At 47.0% G+C, this 23,303-nt stretch overlaps 1 protein-coding gene across 1 annotated transcript in view; it reads left to right on the forward strand.

The window, feature by feature from the left end:
• PRMT3 (protein arginine methyltransferase 3) overlaps positions 1–13,592 on the forward strand; it is a 60,403-nt gene extending 46,811 nt beyond the window's left edge. Inside the window, exons 13-15 of the mRNA XM_009905477.2 lie at positions 5,972–6,022; positions 6,212–6,299; positions 12,923–13,592. Coding sequence (XP_009903779.2) covers positions 5,972–6,022; positions 6,212–6,299; positions 12,923–13,032 — 249 coding nt within the window. The 3' untranslated portion in view covers positions 13,033–13,592. The remainder of the gene's footprint in view (positions 1–5,971; positions 6,023–6,211; positions 6,300–12,922) is intronic.
• The last annotated feature ends 9,711 nt before the right edge of the window (positions 13,593–23,303 follow it).

Here is a 23,303-nt window from a genome sequence, read left to right on the forward strand (position 1 = left end):
GGGTTTGGATAGCAAGGGGTTTCTTTTCCCTGTGATAAAAATGCAGCAGCTCTGCTGTGTGGATGACAAACATTCCATCTCCATGCTTGGATAAACTCCATCAAAAGCACATTATCTCCCACTTCTGTGGCCAGCTGTCTAATTGTATTTGTTGTAGCCACTCACTGTTGGAACATGATACTAGTGAAGAGCAGGAATGATAAATTACTCACTGTAGGTGATAGCAATGATGATAATTTTTAATTTCCTTGCTCCTAAGTGATTTGGTAAGGTTGCCTTTGTGAGTTCTCAGAAGGAATCAAGCAGTCTCATTTGTTTTATCCTGTTAAAATGCTGCATGCACAGCCAGCCATTTTCTTAGCCTTAGTGTTCAGCTATTTTCGATCTAAAATGTAGACTCCTCTTCCTGTTCCAGCTAAGGGCTCCAAGTGGGAGAAGATAAATAAAATATACTAATACTCATCTATTACACATGTTAAATCATTCTGTGGTTTTCATGTCTTTGGTACATGTTACATGAATAATGGGGGAAGGAAAAGGCTCAAAATCATTCATCTGGGAGGGAAGAAAAATGTGTTTTAAGACCAGCAAATCTTCCTGGGAGGACATGCTTCAGTTACAGTTATTTCATATGTTTGCATGAACACCTTAGAAACCCTCAGTGATGGATGCAGACCTTAAGATACTTTACATGAACCCTTCATCAGAACTTGGGTTTGGCAAAATGGGCTGAAAGTTTGTGGCTGCTACTGTGTAATTTCAGTAACGTTTTAGTTCAGTGAACTCTTTGACCTTTATGGGGTGATGCTTTGCAGCCTCAGTACTGTACATCTCTTCCTAATTATTTCCTTAGTTTGTTATTTAACCTTCTTAGTTCCCTGGATAAGTATGGAGACTGGGTTTGGGGGTTAGGGTTTTTGTCCTCATAGCTCTGCTAATACAGAATTAACCAGGTTGGAAAAGACCTCTAAGATCATCAAGTCCAACCTACCACCCAACACCATCTAATCAACTAAACCACAGTATTAAGTGCCTCATCCAATCTCTTTTTAAGCACTTGCAGTGATTGTGACTCCACCACCTCCCTGGCCAGGGGAGGCAATTTATTTGCAAACAGGAAGAATAATATTTCTGCAGTGTTTCCTAATATTTAACATCCTTTGAGGCCGGAGCATGTGTCAGGTTGGAGTTGCAGTTATTTATTATCAGCCTAGAAGTCATTATTTTTGTTTTCCTCTTTCATGGTATTCAAGAGTCTGGCACTTGAAAGATTCTCTCAGAAAAGCCTTAAGTTCTTGCTGATTAGTCATTAGTGAGGTTGTAAATGAGCTGTCAAAGGTGGAGCACAAAAAGGATGAGGAAAATTGGAATGGAAGAAATAAGTTATGCTTTAAAAAAAACCCCACCCACAGATGAACAAGAAACCCAGGGCAGCAGCTGTAAAACAAGCTGGAATTTTAAGGTGTTACAGTATCACAGGATCACCAAGGTTGGAAGAGACCTCAAAGATCATCAAGTCCAACCTGTCACCACAGACCTCATGACTAAACCATGGCACCAAGTACCACGTCCAGTCCGCTTTTGAACACCTCCAATTGTGACTCCACCACCTCCCTAGGCAGCACATTCCAATGGCTAACAACTCTCTCCATGAAGAACTTTCTCCTCACCTCCAGCCTAAACCTGGTGCACCTTGAGACTGTGTCCTCTTGTTCTGGTGCTGGTTGCTTAAGAGAAGAGACCAACTTCCTCCTGGCTACAACCACCCTTCAGGTGTAAAGAACAATGAGGTTTCCCCTGAGCCTCCTCTTCTCCAGGCTAAACAACCCCAGCTCCCTCAGCCTCTCTTTGTAGGGCTTGTGCTTGAGGCTGCTCCCCAGCCTCATTGCCCTTCTCTGGGCACATTCAAGTGTCTCAATGCCCTTCATAAACTTCACTTGTACAGAACTCTTTCACTGAGATGTGCCTAAGTCTGAAAGGTCTGTAATGCATGTTTCAGCACAAAACTATCAAAGAAGTATCACAGTATCACCAAGGTTGGAAGAGACCTCAAGGATCATCGAGTCCAACCTGTCACCACAGACCTCATGGCTAGACCATGGCACCAAGTGCCACGTCCAATCTCCTCTTGAACACTTCCAGGGATGGTGACTCCACCACCTCCCTGGGCAGCACATTCCAATGACGAATGACTCTCTCTGTGAAGAACTTTCTCCTCACCTCGAGCCTAAACTTCCCCTGGTGCAGCTTGAGACTCTGTCCCCTTGTTCTGGTGCTGGTTGCCTGGGAGAAGAGTCCTGGCTACAACAGGTAGTTGTAGAGTAGTGAAGGCTGAGGGAGCTGAGGGTTGTTCAGCCTGGAGAAGGCTCTGGGGAGCCCCAGGAGCAGACTTCTACTACCTGAAGGCTGCAGAGAGTCTGTTTGCAGATGCCTACAGTGATAGGACAAGGGGCAATGGTTTGAAATGAGAGAAGAGCAGATTTGGATTGGATTTTAAGAACAAGTTCTGCACCATGAGGGTGCTGGAACCCTGCAACAGGTTGCCCAGGGAGGTAGTTGAGGCCCCATGCTTGGATATATTCCAAGTGAGGTTGGACAGGGCTCTGGGCAACCTGATCTAGTGGAGGATGTCCCTGCTGACTGCAGGGGGGCTGAACTGGATGACTTTTGGAGGTCCCTTCCAACCCAGTCTATGATTCTATAATGAGTTCTAGGAACAAGTTAACATGTAAGGAATACTTTGCTAGTGACATGGAGTCACTTAGGTTGGAAAAGACCTTTCAGATCATGGAGTCCAACCACTAGCTCAGCACTGTCACTCCACCACTAAGCTGTGTCTTTAAGCACCCTATCTGCACATCTTTTAAGTATCTCCAGGGACAGTGGTTGTACTATTTGCCTGGGCAGCCTTACCCAGGGCTTGAAATTTCATCTTGGGGAAGAATGTTTTCCAAATATCCAATGTAAACCTCCCCTGATGCAGTCTGAGGCTGTTTCCTCTTGTCCCATCATTTGTTACTTGGGAGAAAAGAGCCCACCTTGCTGCAGCCTCCTTCCAGGTATGTCTGCTTGCAGCTTTTAGCTTTCTGATCCAACCTGTCGCTTTACTGTCTTGTTTTCTCTGGAAGCCAGGGTTTTTTTTTTCCCCCACCCTCAATTCTTAACATATTTTTTTGTTGTTGCAACCTTGTTTTCTGCAGTAATGATACCCTAGGTCTTCTTTGTAAACATATCAACAGTATTGACCTGATGACTGAAGAATATTGTTATGACTTAGCAGATCTCTGACTAACATCCAGAAAAGACTGTGCCATCAGTAAGAGCAGTCTGATCGGTCAATAAAACTTTGTCAAAACCTTTGCTCAAAAAGACATACTGGAGACAAGGCTGTAAGTCACTTGGGAATGAGATTCTCAGCATTGAGTGATAGGACTATACTTAAGGGACAGAAGAGTCACAGTTTCCAGCACCTGGTGCTCATTTGTCACAGAGGTTCTTCGCTGTCTCCTTGGTTCTCTTTGGCTTGGTTTGCGTGGGTTTTTAAGAATATTTGCACACATGGGAGTGGAGAACTTTCCAGGCTCATCTGGAGTTCCCTTGGATGGAAAAGCTAATAGAGGGGTGTTGCTCTCCTCCAGGATGAAGGACTTACAGGATGGCCAAGGGATCAGGCCCACCCAGAATAGATTTAGGAAGGGCAGATCCTGCCTGACCAAACTGATCTCCTTCTATGACCAGGTGACTGCCTGGTGGCTGTGGGGCAGGCTGTGGATGTAGTCTGCCTGGACTTCAGCAAGGCCTTTGACACCGTTCCCCACAGCAAACTCCTGGCCCAGCTGGCAGCCCCTGGCTTAGACAGCAACACTGAGCTGGGTTAGGAACTGGCTGGCTGGAGGCTGAGCCCAGAGAGTGGTGGTGAATGGTGCCACAGCCAGCTGGCAGCCAGGCACTAGTGGTGTGCCCCAGGGATCAGTGCTGGGCCCCATGCTCTCTAACATCTTCATTGATGATCTGGATGAGGGGAGTGAGTCCATCAGCAGTAAATTTGCGGATGACACCAAGCTAGGGGCAGGATTTGATCTGCTAGAGTGTAGAAGGGCTCTGCAGAGGGACCTTGCCAGGCTGGACAGATGGACAGAGTCCAAGGGCATGAGATTTAACATGTCCAAGTGCCGGGTGCTGCACTTTGGTCACAGCAACCCCATGCAGTGCTACAGGCTGGGTCAGAGTGGCTGAAGGGAGGTTGTAGCCAGGTGGGGGTTGGTCTCTTCTCCCAGGCAACCAGCACCAGAACAAGAGGACACAGTCTCAAGCTGTGCCAGGGGAAGGTTAGGCTGGAGGTGAGGAGAAAGTTCTTCACCAAGAGAGTCATTCATCACTGGAATGTGCTGCCCAGGGAGGTGGCGGAGTCCCCATCCCTGGAGGTGTTCAAGAGGGGATTGGATGTGGCACTTGGTGCCATGGTCTAGTCATGAGGTCTGTGGTGACAGGTTGGTGACAGGTTGGACTCGATGATCCTCGAGGTCTCTTCCAACCTTTGTGATACTGTGATATGGACAGGATTTCTGAGGTGGAACTGGAATGTTTCTTGTTTGTCCAGTTCACTGGAATGCTTTGAATTTCTGCGAATCATAGAATCAAGAAGGTTAGAAAAGACCTCAAAGATCAGTAGAGCAGTATTAAAAGTCTGTGTAACTAACAGTGTGGGTATACTGTTCAGTGTGCAGTTCTGTATTTCCCTCTTCAAGCTGGAAGGAAAGTTCCACTAATGAATTCTGCAGTGAAGAGAGAGGCTCTTTCAGAGGTTAGGAATGGGGTGGCAGGAGGGATGGAAGACCTGTTCCAAGGAATCCTGTGGAGAGTTACTATTAGAAACTATTAACTGCTGCAAAGGCCACCATGAAGCATCTGTGAATCTTTCCTTATCTGTGTGTGCAGGAGCAGGGAGGTCATTCTGCCCCTGTACACTGCACTGGTTAGGCCGCACCTCGAGTACTGTGTCCAGTTCTGGGCCCCTCAGTTTAGGAAGGATGTTGACTTGCTGGAACGAGTCCAGAGAAGAGCAACAAAGTTGGTGAGGGGTTTGGAACATAAGCCCTATGAGGAGAGGCTGAGGGAGCTGGGGTTGCTTAGCCTGGAGAAGAGGAGACTCAGGGGTGACCTTATTACTCTCTACAACTACCTGAAGGGAGGTTGTGGACAGACGGATGTTGGTCTCTTCTCCCAGGCAAGCAGTACCAGAACAAGAGGACACAGTCTCAGGCTGCGCCAGGGGAGGTTCAGGCTGGATGTTAGAAAAAAGTTCTATACAGAAAGAGTGATTGCACATTGGAATGGGCTGCCTGGGGAGGTGGTGGAGTCGCCATCACTAGAGGTTTTCAGGAGGAGACTTGATGGGGTGCTTGGTGCCGTGGGTTAGTTGCTTGGGTGGTGTTGGATTGGTTGATGGGTTGGACGCGGTGATCTTGAAGGTCTCTTCCAACCTGGTTTATTCTATGTATTCTATGTAGCAGAGGAAGGAAAATATTGCCTGTCTCTGTTCAGAGGGAGCTTGGGTGGCAAACAGTGTTGAGCTATGCAGAGTGAACATGTCGTGCAGAGTGCCTTCTACTGCCTCTCTGTGTAGTGAACCTTAGGGACAAGGACTGGATTTTGTGCACACCTAAATGTCTTGTTCTAAATACATCACTCTAGGTGCAGTTAGGGTGGGGGGCTCCTCTTGGAAGCTCAGACTAAAACTTGATCATGTAATAAAAGGCTGTTAGAGTGGGCTGAACGTTCTCAGAGGTGCAATGGCAGCTGATGGTTTTGACTTAAGATTTCTAGCATCAGGCTAAGCTCATCCCACTTAGTAAAGGCTTGAAATGGAGTAGAACTCACAATAAATGTATGTATTAATGACTGACCTCTTTTTTGAGTGCCACTATTATTCCTTCATGTGCATTTAGCTCTCTTTCTTTTCTCTTAATAGGCAATTGCTGGTTATTTTGATGTGTTTTTTGAGAGGAACTGTCACAACAAGGTGAGTCTTTGGGGTTAAGCATTTGAGACATGAGGGTAGTTTTGCATTTTATTCTGCCTCAGGGTGTTTGGCAGTGGATCTCTTTTTGCTGCAGCAACCACTTCATGTGCGTGTGTTTGGTAATTGATTGATGTGGTGTGATATCAAAAATGTTGTTCTTAATCAAGCTCTTGAACTCCTCCACTGCAGGTCTTGTTTTCAACTGGTCCCCAGTGTACCAAGACACACTGGAAACAGACAGTTTTTCTCCTGGAGAAACCAATTCCTGTAGAAGCAGGTATGTTTCAATTCAGTTGTGGTGCAACAGTAGTTGCATTACACTGCTGGAATAGGAAAGGAATAGGAAAGGAAAGGAATAGGAAAGGAAAGGAAAGGAATAGGAAAGGAATGGAATAGGAAAGGAATAAACCAGGTTGGAAGAGACCTTCCAAGATCATTGAGTCCAATCCATCATCCAACACCACCTAACCAACTAAACCATGCAACCAAGCACCCTATCCAGTCTCCTCCTAAACATCTCCAATGATGGTGACTGCACCACCTCCCCAGGCAGCCCATTCCAATGGGCAATCATTACCATTAAATTTAAACAAAAAATACCTCTAAAAGCACATAAGTGTTAAAAAAGAACTAGTAAGTAAATCTGCCAGCTGCATATTCCTAGGTCCTGCCACTCCTTGGGGTGCACATATACATTGGTGCACTGGTGCTTGTGTTCTGTTCAGTTTCTCTCTCTAGACAAGACTAAGGTCTCCTTGCTGCAACTCATTAAATTTCAATGTCACAGTGTGAAGTGAGAGATTATTTTTTCCTTAAGTGCCATGACATTTGTTACAGTCTGCACATTATTTAATACTGCATAGATCATTTGACATTTACCAAATGTGTGGAATCACTGGGAGGTGTGCCTGGCTCTAGAATCGTAGTCCAGGTGCAGTGACTTTCTGAAGGCAACCCCAGAAACGGTGTGCTTTGAAGCAGTGAACACAACCCAGCTGACCTTCAAGATCACTCTTGCCTTAACTCCTTCCTTTCCCTTTATTAGCTCATCTTTCTTAAAATGATTCCCACAACAAATCTCATTTGCTCTCACCGTCTTAATAGGTTATGGAAGAAGAATCTGGTGGTAGAAAATGCATTTAAAATGTCTGCTTGTCTTGAAAGCATCTTTCAGACAGGGCAGTGGGTGTTTGTGTCCCCCAGTAAAGAAAAATGGTGCCATCAGATTTCTCATTCTGAGGAGAACAGTGAGGCTGACTTAAAAGTCTCTATCAGATGCTTTATTGCTTTTGGAGATGTGCCTGAAGTGGTTATAAAGCAGTGGCTGTGTTTGGATTTGCTCTGTAAAAGAGGTTGAGCTTACAGCTATCTGAACTTGTTGGGTATTTAACAAGAAAAAGCTCCTTTTATGCCATGGCAAAATTGGTTTGTTCTGCAGTGTGAACTAGCTCATTTTCTCAGCTGGTTGATGCCAGGCTGTTTGTTGTAAAAATAGATCTATTTTCTCAGCCATAAAAAAGACTGAATGTTTTGATCTCTAACTATTAACAGAATCAAGCCACTAGAAGCCAAAGAATGGGGCTTGCAAGTGATCCTCCCCCCTCTGCCATTCCTGCCACAGCCTACACCATGTGTGCAGGGTTTGCAGTCTCTGGGGTGAAGTGGGAGAGGTGTACACTAGGTCCAGGGATCTGGAGAGTGAGGCAGTGGAAGTCATACCTAATTAATACTTCTGATCTGCCACTGAGCTTCAGCTTGGCACCTGCCTATGGTGGACAGCTTTCTGTACAGTCTTAATGGAAAACTTCTGTTGATTTGGTTTAGATTTAAGGGAGGGGTAGCCTTTTACTACTGATGCTTTCTGAAAAGCTGATTTTCTTCCTCACAGACTGTGATGAGAGACTTGAAGCTGCTGTACAATGAAGTAAAAGAGGATAGGGTCAGCGTGTTGGCTATGCTCTAACTGCTTAGCAAGCAGTAGAACCTGGAGAAAGAAAACAGATGATATTGCCAGAAAAACTGGATTTTCTCAGACAAAAGAATATTGAATTGTAGACTCCCTGCAGAGTCCAGAGCTTCACTTAGCCCTTTTATTAGCCAGAAAATGTCTTTATTTTGAAAACTGAAATTGGGATGCCAAAGCTGTGGCCTTTTCTTATTAATGGTCCAAACAGCAATATTTTCCTGTTGTTTGTTTGTTTGAAATACCCCTGCTGAGTTACACAAGCAAAAAAAAAAATCAAAAATTACATACAGAATAGCATTCTCATCTGGTTGTCTCAAGCATTCATCTCAAGGGTTCCTGGGCTGCATCCAGAGAAGCACAGCCAGCAGATTGAGGGAAACGATTCTCCCCCTCTGCTTCACTCTGGTGAGACCCCAGCTGGAGCACTGCGTCCAGCTCTGGAGCTTCTATTACAGGAAGGATCTGGAGGTGCTGGAAGGTGTCCAGAGAAGGGCCATGAGGATGAGCAGAGGGCTGGAGCACCTCTCCTATGAGCACAGACTGAAGGAGTTGGGGCTATTCAGTCTGGAGAAGAGAAGGCTCTGACACGACCTTATTGTAGCCTTCCAGTATCTCAAGGGGGCCACAAGAAAGCTGGGGAGGGACATTCTAGGGTGTCAGGGAGTGATAGGACTGGGGGAAGGGAAAAAAATAGATATGGGTAGATTCAGATTGGATGTTAGGAAGAAGTTGTTCCCCATGAGGGTGGTGAGACCCTGGCACAGGTTGCCCAGGGAGGTGGTGGAAGCCTCATCCCTGGAGGTATTTAAGGCCAGTCTGGATGTAGCTCTGAGCAGCCTGCTCTAGTGTGAGGTGTCCCTGGCCATGGCAGGGGGGTTGGAACTGGCTGATCCTTGAGGTCCCTTCCAACCCTGACAATTCTATGATTCTACTAAATAAAATAATTTTTTGTGATCAATTTAAGGGGTCCACAGAATCTTTTCCTGAGCAGTGTGTTTAAGCTCAAACCCAGGCCCTTATGCAGGCAAAGCCTATTAGCAGTAAACCATCATCTTGTCGGCGGTTTATGTTCCTGCTGTTGCCTTGCAGTGGAAATAAAACCTTGATTTGTCTTTCTGTGGTGCTAAAAGGGGCTAGCACAGCAAAGCTGAAGCAGAACTGACATGACTAAGCCCCTGTAAAATCCTTGATTATCCTTAACTCCCCAGTATCCATAACTGGGTAGCTGTAAAGTTACAAACTGAAAAATGCTCTTTTGTCTGCCTGGAGAGCCTTGTAAAAAGCGAGCAAATGACACCAGCACAATCAATCTGTCTGAATGCTTCAGTCTTCTGCTGAAATGCTTCAATCTTGTGCATCCCAGCTGGATAATTTGGTTCCAGGTTGAGATTTTGAGTGCCTGTTTTGCCTGTCTGCAGCTGCAGCGCGGTGTCTGTAGAAAGCTGTGGCTTATTGGCTTGCACGCAGTACCTCCAGAAGTGATGCCTGCTTTTCACATTTACTAATTGTTAGCAGTTGAATTTGGAGAGCACACTAAAACCTGTGTCTCTTATGTTGTAGCTTTGAAACTTACACATGCAGCCCAGAAGGCTAATGACAGCTTGGGCTGCATCCAAAGCAGCGTTGCCAGCAGATCCAGAGAGGTGATTCTGCCACTTGGCTCTGCTCTGCTGAGACCTCACCTGGAGTACTGTGTGCAGGTCTGGAGCTCTCAATATAGGAAGGACATGGACCTGATGGAGAGGGTCCAGAGGATGACCACGCAAGTGGTCTGGGGGTTGGAGCACCTCTGCTATGAGGACAGGCTGAGGGAGCTGGGGGTGTTCAGCCTGGAGAAGAGGAGGCTCCAGGGAGACCTAAGAGCAGCCACCAGTACCTGAAGCGGGTTACAAGAAGGATGAGGAGCAATAACAGATTTAGATTGGATGTTAGGAACAAGTTCTTCACTCTGAGGGTGGTGGAACACTGGAACAGGTTGCCCAGGGAGGTGGTTGAGGCCCCATCCCTGGAGACACTCAAGGTGAGACTCAACAAGACCCTGGGCAGCCTGACCTAGTTGGGGATGTCCCTGCTGACTGCGGGGAGGCTGGACTGGAGGGGTCCATGAAGGTGGTGAGACACTGGCACAGGTTGCCCAGGGAGGTGGTGGAAGCTTCATCCCTGGAGGTTTTGAAGGCCAGGCTGGATGTGGCTGTGAGCAACCTGCTGTAGTGTGAGGTGTCCCTGCCCGTGGCAGGGGGGTTGGAACTGGCTGATCCTTGAGGTCACTTCCAACCCTAACAATTCTATGATTCTATGGATGGCCTTTGGAGGTCCCTTCTGCACCAAACCATTCTATGATTCTATGAAATCTGCAGTTTAAAATCATCCTGTTGGCTTTTGGGAAATGTTTGAGGCACTAAATTAAAAGAATCTCATGCTAGGGCTGGTTTATCTTGCTGAAAGAGACTGAAAGTTCTGTACCTAGGCAGGAAATCTTGGATGGGCTTCTCATGCTGTTCTGTGTGCCCCACTTGGCAAGTATGCTGCTCATACAGCAGCAATCTATTTTCCTCTGAAAGTTGTTACAGCTAGTGAGAGGTTGGGGCAAGGCTGCACAGTTTAGGATCTCTACTACAAAAATCAGTGAGTTAAAGCTGGTTCTAGGTGAGTGAGTTTGGCTTCTGCAGCCATGTATTGTAGAGGACCACGTATCTGGCTGTCACTGTTCCCTCTGACAACTGTTTCTGGTTCTTGAGCTACCTTTGAAATCCTGGGCACCTGCAGTGTGTGCACATGAGCTTAGGGAGCCATACAAGGCTGCCTTACCTTACTCAGCTGGCTGTGCAGACTTCTTTGTAGCAGCCTGGTTTGTAGTTTTGGGAGTCAAAACTGCCAGTTGGGTACAAAAGCTCTTCAGAGAGGATACACAGAGCAGAAAAGGAGAAGGCAGAACTTCAGAAGAGGGCAAACAGTGGTGTGACAGGGAAGGAGCTGGCAAGCAGCTGCTTACTTTCTAGAAGCAGCCAGCTGGTGGAAGGAGGCTGTCCTAGATCAGATGGGTAATACCAAAAGGCAGTGATTGCTGCTCTCATTGGATCTCATTGCCTCGGGGATTTGGTGAGAGTCATGGCCAAGTGGGAAGTGTCAGCCTGAGTACAGCTGCAAGTGCCTGCAGTTCAAGAAGATGAAATGGGAGGATTAAGAGTAAGTTACTTGGTCCCACTCCAAATGCTTTTTATCTTGCTTTGTTTTGAATATGGAAAGTACCTTCCAGCCAGCTCTTCTGGAGTAATGCTTTTGAGAACTCCACTTCTTCACTTGCATGCTAGACCCCACTGTTGCATAGTGGCCCTCCTCTGGACCTGCTCCCACCAGGTCCTTTTCCTTCCTGTATTGAGGGCTCCAGAGCTGGATGCTTTGCTCACAGCCTGTGGGCTTGCCTGATGGATGATTGTCTTGCACAAACAAGTGAAAGATGCAGTTGATTACAGCTTCACTGACCATACAAGCCAGAACCAAAATGAATTATTTGGGTGTTCAGAGCATGTATACTGGGGCTGCTGTAGACATCTGTGATTTGGCAGTGGGTGAGTGTGGACCTAGGGATGCCTTTTTTTTGCCCCCTGTGCTAGCAAGCTTGTGCAGCACTCCTGCTGAATGCTTTTGGAAGGGTTTGGTTTTTTGTTCTGTTTTGGGGACAAATTTCAGGGCTCCCCAAGGGGTAATAAAAATGCAGGAAGGGGGTGGTAATGGATTCAGTTTTGTCCTAATCAAACTGCAATGGCACCGTGTGGTTTCCTTGCATTCAGCTGAGCGTGATAAGAGCAAGGTGATGCAGCTGTGTCCCAGAGACAGCTTCCTCCAGGCAGCTCACAGGACAGCAGAAGGGGGGAAAAAACATCAGTCATTTTCTATCTACATGACATTGATTAATTGTTCAGAGCTGCCTTTCTCTTACTTGCTTGCACTGCTGCTGCTTGCTTCGGCCCTCTGAAAAGGCTGTTTAGAAAGGCAGGGTTCGTGTAGTTACTGCACAGGAAACAGAACAAGGGAATGCTTTGTTTCATTAGCTGCCTTCACCAGCAGAATCTGAGGGTTCTGTTCTATGAAATCAGCTATCACTTATGAAATTCTGTTTAAAGTTTTTGTACTTTGTTATTTCCTATGAATGTTTTAAATGGTAAGGTTGAAGCAGGGGTTAAAGCAAGCTGTGGGATTTTGCTTCTTAGAGGCTCTTTAGTCGTGATGAGTGGTTCACAAATTGTTACTACAGATCTTAAACTATATCCCAAAATTCACTTTGTAGCAGTTCTGAAAATTTGTGTGGTCAAACTATAGATTAATTGTCCTAGTTCTGAGCCCCTCAATTTAAGAAGGACATTGAGACTCTTGAATGTGTCCAGAGAAGGGCAACGAGGCTGGGGAGAGGCCTCGAGCACAGCCCTGTGAGGAGAGGCTGAGGGAGCTGGGGTTGTTTAGCCTGGAGAAGAGGAGGCTCAGGGGAGACCTTCTTGCTCTCTACAACTACCTGAAGGGAGGTTGTAGCCAGGTGGGGGTTGGTCTCTTCTCCCAGGCAACCAGCACCAGAACAAGAGGACACAGTCTCAAGCTGTGCCAGGGGAAGTTTAGGCTGGAGGTGAGGAGAAAGTTCTTGACAGAGAGAGTTGTTAGCCATTGGAATGTGCTGCCCAGGGAGGTGGTGGAGTCCCCGTCCCTGGAGGTGTTCAAGAGGGGATTGGATGTGGCACTTGGTGCCATGGTCTAGTAGTCATGAGGTGCTGGGTGACAGGTTGGACTTGATGATCTCTGAGATCTTTTCCAACCTTATTGATTCTATGATCTCACTCAGCCTGTCCTCACAGGGAGATGTTCCACTGCCTTCAGCAGGTTTGCTGTTACTATGTGTGACTCAGTAATGTAAGTCCATAGTAATTTCTGGTTTGCTTTTGCAGGAGAGGCCCTGAGAGGGAAGATCACAGTCCGCAAAAACAGGAAGGATCCACGGTCCCTCTTCATAACCCTTGCCGTGAAGGACAGGCAGCAGACCTACAGCCTGCAGTGAGAACTCTGTGCATGTGACTTGGGGAAAGGTCAAATTTAACTGCTAGGTGTAGCTGTTGATAACTGTTTGTAAGTACCCAGAAGTGGTGAACTCTTGGATCTGTGTATGCATTTGCACACCCCAGGACACGCAAAGCTTCCCTCGACCTGAGAATACCTTTGGACGCTTTCACGCTGGGCTGTGGAGACTGAGGACAAAAGCAGCTGTTCCACCTGAGGTGGGGAAGACAAGAAAGAGGATTTGCTTTACATGAGCCTGCTGGATGAGAAGAAAAACAAAACACAACAAAGGCTTGCTGTGAGGAACAATAAACATGATCTCTCGATGTCATACTCTCCAATGGGCAAAATCCTCCTGAATTAGTGTGGTTTGTTTTAATGAGGAAAGAAGGAGGTGAATTGTGTGTGAGCACACCTCAAGAGTAGCTGGAAAATCCCAGGGGGGGATAAGTTTTGGAATTCCAACTGCAGGATTGCAGCAGCAAAGACTTTATTTTTGCTACACTTCTGTAATTAAAAACCTGGTATCACATTTGGGTTACATTTAGCTAAATAAATGAACTAAGGATGGTGTGTGGTGCAGTTGCCAGTTCCCTTGTCGTTGCATGAAGTCATCTGCAGCTAACTGCTGTGATAAGCGAGACCGAGGCGTTGCAGGGCCACACCTGGCCTCAGCCAACATCCCAACAAGCATTGACAGCTAGGCCTCCACCCAGTGGCAGTCTGGTTCAGAACTAGATGCTTATCAGTAGGTTATGCTTTCCAGTATCACAGAATCACCAAGGTTGGAAGAGACCTCAAAGATCGAGTCCAACCTGTCACCACAGACCTCATGACTAAACCATGGCACCAAGTGCCACGTCCAGTCCCCTCTTGAACACCCCCAGTATATCTTGTACATTTGCTGCAGATCTTTTTAGGCTGTCAGGAAGGCCACAGATGAGGATCTGCTCCGTGACCTGGCTGGGCACTGTGGTCTGACTGACTGGCCTACAGTATCTAGCATCTTCCTTTTTTCCCTTGTTGAAGATAGGAGTCATGTTTGCCCTTTTCCAGTCAGTAGGGACTTCACCAGACTGCCATGACTTTTCAGATATGATGGACAGTGGCTTGGCAACTTATCTGCCAGTTCCCTCAGGACCTGGGGTGGATCTCATCAGGGCCCACAGACTTGTGCACCTTCAGGTTCTTTAGATGGTCTCAAACCCACTCTTCACTTATGGTGGGCAGATCTTTACCCACTCCCTACCTGTGTTTTCTGGAGCTTGGTGGTGCAGCTAGAGCCCTTGCCAGTGAACACTGAGGCAAAGCAGTTGTGAAGCACCTCAATTTTCTCCATATCTGTCTGTAACCAGGTCTCTGCTCTCCTTTTGGAGAGGCCCCACATCTTCCCTAGCCCTGATGTACCTGAAGATGCACCTGATCTCCCTGAAGAACCTCTTAATCCCCTTTATGGCTCTGGCCAGGTTAATTCTCTCTCTGCTTTCACTTTCCTAACCTGTTCCCTGGCTGCTTGGACAACTTCTTTGCAGTCCTCCCGTGTGGCTCATTTGTGTTCCCATTGCTTGTAAGTGGGTTTGTTGTGCTTAATGCTGAAGTTAAGGATATCTGAAGAGCATTGCATATACAGAAGGGTTTCTTTTTAGTATTTCCTCCAATAGTTAACCTTTTTCACAAGGTATAGTCTCACTTCTCAATCTTTATTCATACTTGACTAATTTATATTGTACTTAGCCCAAGGTCAGAGGCATTAAGGTTGACTAGTAGGTCATAAAAGCACTTTCACTACTCAGATAAAACTGGAGGTTGGCCTACCTTCTGCTGCTTGCAAATCTGTGCCCAAAGTGCTAGGTGCTGGAAGATAACCCCACCTGAAAAGCATGGATGCTTGTGGCTCCACTCTTATTTAGATGCTGAACTACAGGCTTTTCCCTCCTTTTCTTTCAATGATTTTTTTTTGCTTACTGAATCTTCCTTGTCCTTTGCAGTGCTTTGAAAGGTTTTAACTGCCTTAGCTGTAAAACTTCCTGGTTCTGCCCACCAGTGAGCAGCTAAGCAAGACAAACTTGGATGCTCCTGGTCCTTCATTACTGAGTATCTCTTAGTGTGCATCATGCTGGGGTCTCTAATAGGATTTTTCTTAGTTTGACCTCCTAAATTTACTCCTGTGGGGTATGCTGTAATGAGGTAGACCCAGCTCCTGTGATCCAGACAAAAGCAAAGCCTCAGCTTTGAAGAGAGAAAGCTCTATGGAGGATTCAGAAAGCTGGTTTGGGAGATTCAGCTGCTAACTGCAAAAGGTAGGCTGCTGGTAAGCTTTTACCCATTCTTTTTCTCTTTCAAGGATGTTTCTCTGTTTAATAGTGCCTGAAATTCCCTGTGGTGATGTATCTTAAGGGGTTTTTTTCTGTCCTTGGTTTAAATTATTTGAAGAAAAAAAATTGCTGAAGTGAATATTTCCCAAGGTTAGGAGAATGTCACAGCCAGGCAGTGAGTGACTTGCTGGAGGAGTAGGAAGAGCTCACACTATTACTGGAGGGGCAGCTGGGAAGATCAAGAGTGGAAACTGAAGCCTTGTGTGAAGGCTGACGTGGTGATGGGTTTGTTTTCAGAAACCAGGCTTGGGAGTACAGTTTCCTACTTTTACAGCATTGATTAACTACATAAGAACTGCTTTTAAAGAGTTCTCACAGGCAACCAAAACTGAAATTGGTGCCCAATGACAGGACAAGGGGCAATGAGTGGAGTGGAGTGGAGTGGAATTAACCAGGTTGAAAAAGACCTTTGAGATCGTGAAGTCCAACCTGTCACCCAACACCATCTAATCAACTTAACCATGGCACCAAGCACCCCATCCAGTCTCTTCCTAAACACCTCCAGTGATGGTGACTCCACCACCTCCCTGGGCAGCACATTCCAATGGCCAATCTCTCTCTCTGTGAAGAACTTCTTCCTAACATCCAGCCTAAACCTCCCCTGGTGCAGCTTGAGACTGTGTCCTCTTATTCTGGTGCTGGTTGCCTGGGAGAAGAGACCAACCCCCACCTGGCTACAACCTCCCTTCAGGTAGTTGTAGAGAGCAAGAAGGTCTCCCCTGAGCCTCCTCCAGGCTAAGCAACCCCAGCTCCCTCAGCCTCTCCTCACAGGGCTGTGCTCCAAACCCCTCCCCAGCTTTGTTGCCCTTCTCTGGACATGTTCCAGCAAGTCAACATCTTTCCTGAACTGAGGGACCCAGAACTGGACACAGGACTCAAGGTGTGGCCTAATCAGTGCTGAGTACAGGGGCAGAATGACCTTTTCCAAAATGACTTGAAACCTGAAGGGAGCCACAGGAGGCTGGAAGGGGACTGTTTACAAAGGTCTGCAGTGATAGGACAAGGGACAATGGATTGAAATGAGTGAAGAGCAGCTTTCAATTGGATGTTAGGGGCAAGTTCTGCACCATAAGGGTGGTGGAACACTGGAACAGGTTGCCCAGGGAGGGTGCTGGTCCCTTCTCACAGGTAATTAGTGATGGAACAAGAGGGAATGGCCTCAAGCTGCCACTGGGTAGGTTTAGACTGGACACTAGGAAAAGTTTGTTCAGAGAAAGAGTGGTCAGGCAATGGAATGTGCTGCCCAGGGAGGTGGTGGAGTCACCAACTCTGGACGTGTTTCAGGGTGGTTTGTATGTGGTGCTTGGGGATATGGCTTAGGAGTGAACCTTGCAGAGCAGGATCAATGGTTTGACTTGGTGATCCTGAGGCTCTTTACCAACCTGAATGTTTCTGTGATTCTGTGGTTGAGGTCCTATCCCTGGAGATATACAAAGTGGAGCTCTACAGGGCTCTGGGCAGCCTGATCTAGTGGAGGGTGTCCCTGCAGGGGACTGCAGGCAGTTGAAATGGATGACCTTCAGAGGTCTGTTCCAACCCAGGCCATTATATGATTCTTTGATTCTATACCCAGTTAAAAGCCTAATACTGCATTCCATGAGAAGAGGAAACATAGAGCAGAGCTTATGTGGGATGTTATGACCACTGCAGGGAGATTTGCAAAAGGGCTGTTGATTGAGTGGGGCTGAAAAGCAGTCAGCTGGAGTTAGCCTTCACATAGTTGGAAGGGAACCTGAAGCTGGTTCAGTTTTCCAGGTTTGGTAAAAGAGTTTAAACAGATGCTGTCTGCTACTTTTTGAGCTTGCATAAAAGTCATAGGTGGATGATTAACTTCACACTTAGAAGCAGTGTTTTTGAGGGGGAAAGGCACAAAGGGGCAAGAAGAAACCTTACTGCTAGTGAGGGACTGTGCACGTGGAGAGGAAGTAATATTGTAATAGGGGCTCCAGTACTGAGTCCTATTACAGGAAGGCTCTGGACATGTTCCAGCACCTCCAGATAAGGGCCACAAGGATGAGCAGAGGGCTGGAGCTCCTCTCCTATGAGGACAGACTGAGGGAGTTGGGGCTGGAGAAGAGAAGGCTCCAAGGGGACCTTATTGTGGCTTTCCAGTACTGAAGGGGGCTACAAGAAAGCTGGGGAGGGACTTTTTAGGGGGTTAGGTAATGATAGGACTAGGGGGAGTGGAACAAAAATAGATATGGGTAGATTCAGATTGGATGTTAGGAAGAAGCTCTTCCCCATGAGGGTGGTGAGCCACTGGCACAGGTTGCCCAGGGAGGTAGTGGAAGCCTCATGCCTGGAGGTTTATAAGGCCAGGCTGGATGTGGCTGTGAGCAACCTGCTGTATTGTGAGGTGTCCCTGCCCCTGGCAGGGGGTTGGAACTGGCTGATCCTTGAGGTCCCTTCCATCCCTGACAATTTTATGAGTCTATGAAAAGCTTGGGCTTTCTCAGTACACGAAGCTGTGAGGAACAGATTGCTCCCTGATGCTTACCAGCTAGTTCTGATGCTTTTATTTTAATCAACTTTGTTAATTCTCATACATCAAAACAGAAACCTCATTGAGATCCCTTTGTGAATGGCACCAGTGTTACTCATTTTATTTGGCTGGCTAATGCCTCCAGTTTCCAGCACTCTCTGGACTCCTCCATGCTCCATGAAAAAGACTCACCCCCTGGAAAAACTGTGCCAGGGAACACTCAACTTACAGATTTGCAACGTTTCCATTGCTCTTCTGTAACAATTAGCCAAAGTAAAATTAAAAGACTCTAATGACAGCAATAACAAATTAAAGGGGAATAAAGCTTACTCAACATGTTCATTCTATTTTCCACTTGGGTACCACTCCAAACATCAGTGGAAACTGAGTGGGAGCAAATATGTCCCATGGAAAACACACTAAGTGAAGTTAGCCTTTCCCAAGCAAGAGCTGCAACCCAAATGAAATGATTCTCCTTGGATTCCACTGGCAGATGCTGAAGCAGTGGTAATTGAGAGGTTTTTCAAGTAGTCCTTTCCTCCTCCAGGCAAGTCTGGAGATGCCCATTTTCTTTTATTTTTTCCCTTTTTGTGTTTTTCTTCCCTACCACTCTGGCATCTGGAGATGTGTCATGGGCTGTGCAAAATTAAGGGATAGATTTTTTTTCCCAAGTGCCTTGAAACCTGAAGGGGGCCTGGAAAGGGACTGTTTACCAAGGCCTGTGGTGATAGGACAAGGGGCAGTGGTTTGAAATGAGAGAAGAGCAGATTTAGATTGGATGTTAGGAGCAAGTTCTGCACCATGAGGGTGGTGGAACACTGCAACAGGTTGCCCAGGGAGGTGGTTGAGGTCACATCCCTGGAGATATTCAAGGTCAGGCTCAACAATGCTCTGAGCAATTTGCTCTAGTGGAGGATGTCCCTGCTGACTGTAGGGGGTTTGGACTAGCTGACCTTTGGAGGTCACTTCCAACCCAAACCATTCCATGATTCTATAGTATCTGTCATGTGCAGTGAGTAACAAAGAGATGTGTGATTCAGTTGCTTAGAAGATCCCTACTGTGGGGAAATTTCCCCTGGTGAAATTCCATCTCATAATGCCATGCTACCAGAATATCATCTGTGCCATGTCTGCTCCTCTCAGTTTCATCACAGCTGGCTTAAATTTGTTTCCACTTTAGCCACTGGTACCCACAGTATATATTCATTGACCTGGATTTTAAGAAAATTAAAATCTCTAGAATGGACACAGTGCATCCAGTGCTGTCCCAACAAGTGATTACAGGTTTGGCCAGCTCCTTAGTACCACCCCCTCTGGGACTGCTACTTACAGTAGTTTCTAAAGTCTGTCTTGCTTAGAGTTACCAACTTTTACTGCCTTACATCTGCCTGTGCATTGCAGTCTGCCTGGCTGAAAGAAGGAGCTTGAGGGTGGCAGGAGAGAAAGGAGATGTGCTGGAGAACTACGGGTCACAGGATACCAGGGGTTGGAAGTCCAACCTCCCTGCCAGAGCAGGATCATACAGCCTAGCTCAGGTCACACAGAAATGCATCCAGGCAGGCCTTGAAAGTCTCCAGGGAAGGAGACTCCACAACTTCTCTGGGGAGCCTGTTCCAGTGCTCTGTGACCCTCACAGTAAAGAAGTTCCCCCTTGTGTTGAGGTGGAACCTCCTGTGCTGCAGCTTACATCCATTGCTCCTTGTCCTATCACAGGGAGCAAATGAGTAGAGCCTGACCCCCAACCCTCAGATATTTGTAAACATTTATTAAATCCCTTCTAAGTCTTCTCCTCTCCAGGCTCAAAAGCCCCAGGTCCCTCAGCCTCTCCTCATCGGGCAGTGCTCCAGTCCCCTAATCATCCTCATCGCTCTCCACTGGACCCTCTCCAGCAGATCCCTGTCTCTCTTGAACTGGTGAGCCCAAAACTCAATGCAGTACTCAAAATGAGGTCCCACCAGGGCAGAATAGAGGGAGAGGAGAACCTCCCTTGATCTGCTGGACACACTCTTAATGCACCCCAGGATCCCATTGGCCTTCTTGGCCACCAGGGCACATTGCTGACCCATGCAGAACTTGTTATCCACCAGCACTCCCAGGCCCCTCTCCATGGGGCTGCTGTCCAGCACATCACATCCCAACATGTACTGGCAGCAGGTCCTGAGTAGGAAGTACCACAAAGAGAGCTCCCTTGAAGGAATGTTGATCCAGTTTGGGTAGTGACAGTTTAGGTAATTAAGCCTGAAATATAAGTAGGATTCAGTAAGTAGAACTGACCTTTGATTAAAGCATGTGATGGGTTATGCAAAGGAAGAGCACTGAAGAAAGGGTATTTCTTAATAATATTGACTTCTGTCACCACCCTGGATGTTCTTGACACAAAGTCTACTCAGCTGGAAAATTGGATGTGAGGAGGAGGAGGACTTCTCTGCACCCCAGATGTTACAGCTGTGCTACAGAGCTTGCTGGTGAGTTGAAACCACAAAGAATGCAAAGCCTTCCACTGAGATGAAGCAGAGGGAAACTCAGGTCTCTTGCCTTGTGTTAACAGAGGCATTGATGTTCCTTTTGGGAGCGTTGTGTGTTCAGTGCATTCACAGCTGTTGTGTCTGCAGAGACCCCAAAACAGAGCAACAGATACTAGGCAGTGTCCCTAGAGGTAGGATCATAGAATGATCCAGGCTGGAAGGGACCTCCAGAGCTCATTCAGTCCAACCTCCCTGCAGTCAGCAGGGACATCCCCAACTACATCAGGCTGCCCAGGGTCCTGTCGAGCCCTACCTTGAATATCTCCAGGGATGGGGCCTCAACCACCTCCCTGGGCAACCTGTTCCAGTGTTCCACCACCCTCATAGTAAAGAACTTGTTCCTGATATCCCATCTAAATCTGCTCTTCTCTAGTCTGAAGCCATTGCCCCTTGTCCTGTCACTGCAGGCCTTCGCAGTCTCTCTCCATCCTCCATGTAGACCTCCTTCAGGGACTGGCAGGCTGCTATTAGGTCTCCCCAGAGCCTCCTCTTCTCCAGCCTGAACACCCCCAGCTACCTCAGCCTGTCCTCATAGCAGAGCTGCTCCAACACCCTGATCATTTTCGTAGCCTTCTCTGGACCCTCTCCATCAGGTCCATGTCCTTCCTATACTGAGGGCTCCAGACCTGTACACAGTACTGCAGGTGAGGAGAACAAAGAGGGTAATGCTCTTGCCGTTGCTTTGCCTGGCATTTTGACCACCTTCAGGGTGCCAGATCACAGCGCCCTGGACTGTGCCACCTAGCAGGAGATGGGTGGCTGCAATCTGTTTTATTTGTCACCTAGGACAAACCAACATCTCTTGCAATCGACAGCCAAGTAAGGAAGATGGAAGGAGAGTGGTTTCATGGAATTATGCACATTCCAATAAAGATTAGTGCTGTCAGAAGTAGAGGAGGTTGAGGGAAAAATGATCATCTCCTTCTGTTCAGCTGTGATCAACATTTTCTGAAGTGATTATATATTTTATATATATATAGTATGCATATAAATATATATTATCTATTTTTATATTTTTAATATATTATATATATATATATATTATTGCTCTGCTGAAACTGAGGTGTGGTTTTTTTTGTTATTATTCTTATTTTTACAGGAGTTTACCTTTTTGCCAAGCCTCAGGGAAGGCCCCTCTCCAGTGTCCTGGAGGGCTGAGCCCAGAGAGCGGTGGTGAATGGTGCCACATCCAGCTGGCAGACAGGCACTAGTGGTGTCCCCCAGGGATCAGTGCTGGGCCCCATCCTGTTCAGTATCTTAACTGATGATCTGGATGAGGGGATCAGGTTGGACTCGATGATCTTTGAGGTCTTTTCCAACCTTGGTGATACTGTGATTGAGTCCATCATCAGTAAATTTGCAGATGACACCAACTTGGGAGCAGATGTTGATCAGTTAGAGGACAGAAGGGCTCTCCAGAGGGACTTCGACCGACTGGACAGATGGGCAGAGTCCAACAGGATGGCATTCAAAAAGTCCAAGTGCCAGGTGCTGCACTTTGGCCACAACAACCCCAGGCAGAGCTACAGGCTGGGGTCAGGGTGGCTGGAGAGCTGCCAAACAGAAAGAGACCTGAGGGTGCTGATTGACAGCTGCTTAAACATGAGCCAGCAGTGTGCCCAGGTGGCCAAGAAGGCCAATGGCATCCTGGCCTGCATCAAAAATAGTGTGGCCAGCAGGAGCAGAGAAATCATTCTGCCTCTGAACTCAGCACTGGTTCAGCCACAGCTTGAGTCCTGTGTCCAGTTCCGGGCCCCTCAATTTAAGAAGGACTTTGAGACTCTTGAAGGTGTCCAGAGAAGGGCAATGAGGCAGGGGAGAGGCTGCAAGCACAGCCCTGTGAGGAGAGGCTGAGGGAGCTGGGGTTGTTTAGCCTGGAGAAGAGGAGGCTCAGGGGAGACCTTGTTGCTGTCTATAGCTACCGGAAGGGAGGTTGTAGCCAGGAGGGGGTTGGTCTCTTCTCCCAGGCGAGCACCAACAGAACAAAAGGACACAGTCTCAAACTGCACCAAGGGAAGTTTAGACTCAAGGTGAGGAGAAAGTTCTTCACAGAGAGAGTTGTTAGCCGTTGGAATGTGCTGCCCAGGGAGGTGGTGGAGTCCCTGCCCCTGGAGGTGTTCAAGAGGGGATTGGACGTGGCACTTGGAGCCATGGTTTAGTAGTCATGAGGTGTTGGGTGACAGGTTGGACTTGATGATCTCTGAGGTCTTTTCCAACCTTGTTGATTCCATGATTCTATTCTATGATTCCATAGTTTAAGATTGTATTCTCTAAAACAGACTTTCTGGATATTATTTCTTCCTAAAAGCTTGATCTGTGTGATCTCTGTTCCTCTCTTCTTACATTAAAAAGAGGAGGGGTAGGGGAGGAAAGCCACAGGCAGTAGACATGGGCAGGAATAAAGTCTTAATTTTTCATGACTTTCAGTCTGCCTTGCAATGTATTCTGTTGGTCAATTCCAGTTAAAACCTGGATTCAACATCCAGCTAAGGATTACAGCATGGACTTAAGGGATGATCCACCACCCTAATGCAATTTTATGGGGTTTTTTTTCCACACACAATTATAGTGTTGAATCAGATGCTTCATGCCTGACTTCTTCATCCATATGACAGTTAATTACTCCTGAAGTAATTGAGACATTCTTGAAGGAATTGGATGAGGGAGCTGTCAACAGGGAAACCATAGCAGAATCAGCACCCTGAGATCATCTTGTAGCCTGCTTTGGGAGCTGCCATCTGAAACTCTGCCTTCAGTCAGTGGGATAAGCAAGTGATGGCTGAGTAGTTACGCCACGGGGATTTATTCCTAGCAAAACAAGTAATTGCTTTGAAGGTCTTCAGAGTTGGGGAAAGGCATTCAACAAACTTTCAGGGGAGTTTGTTGATAA

The sequence above is a fragment of the Dryobates pubescens genome, chromosome 22 (genome assembly GCF_014839835.1).
Source record: "Dryobates pubescens isolate bDryPub1 chromosome 22, bDryPub1.pri, whole genome shotgun sequence".
NCBI lineage: Eukaryota > Metazoa > Chordata > Aves > Piciformes > Picidae > Dryobates > Dryobates pubescens.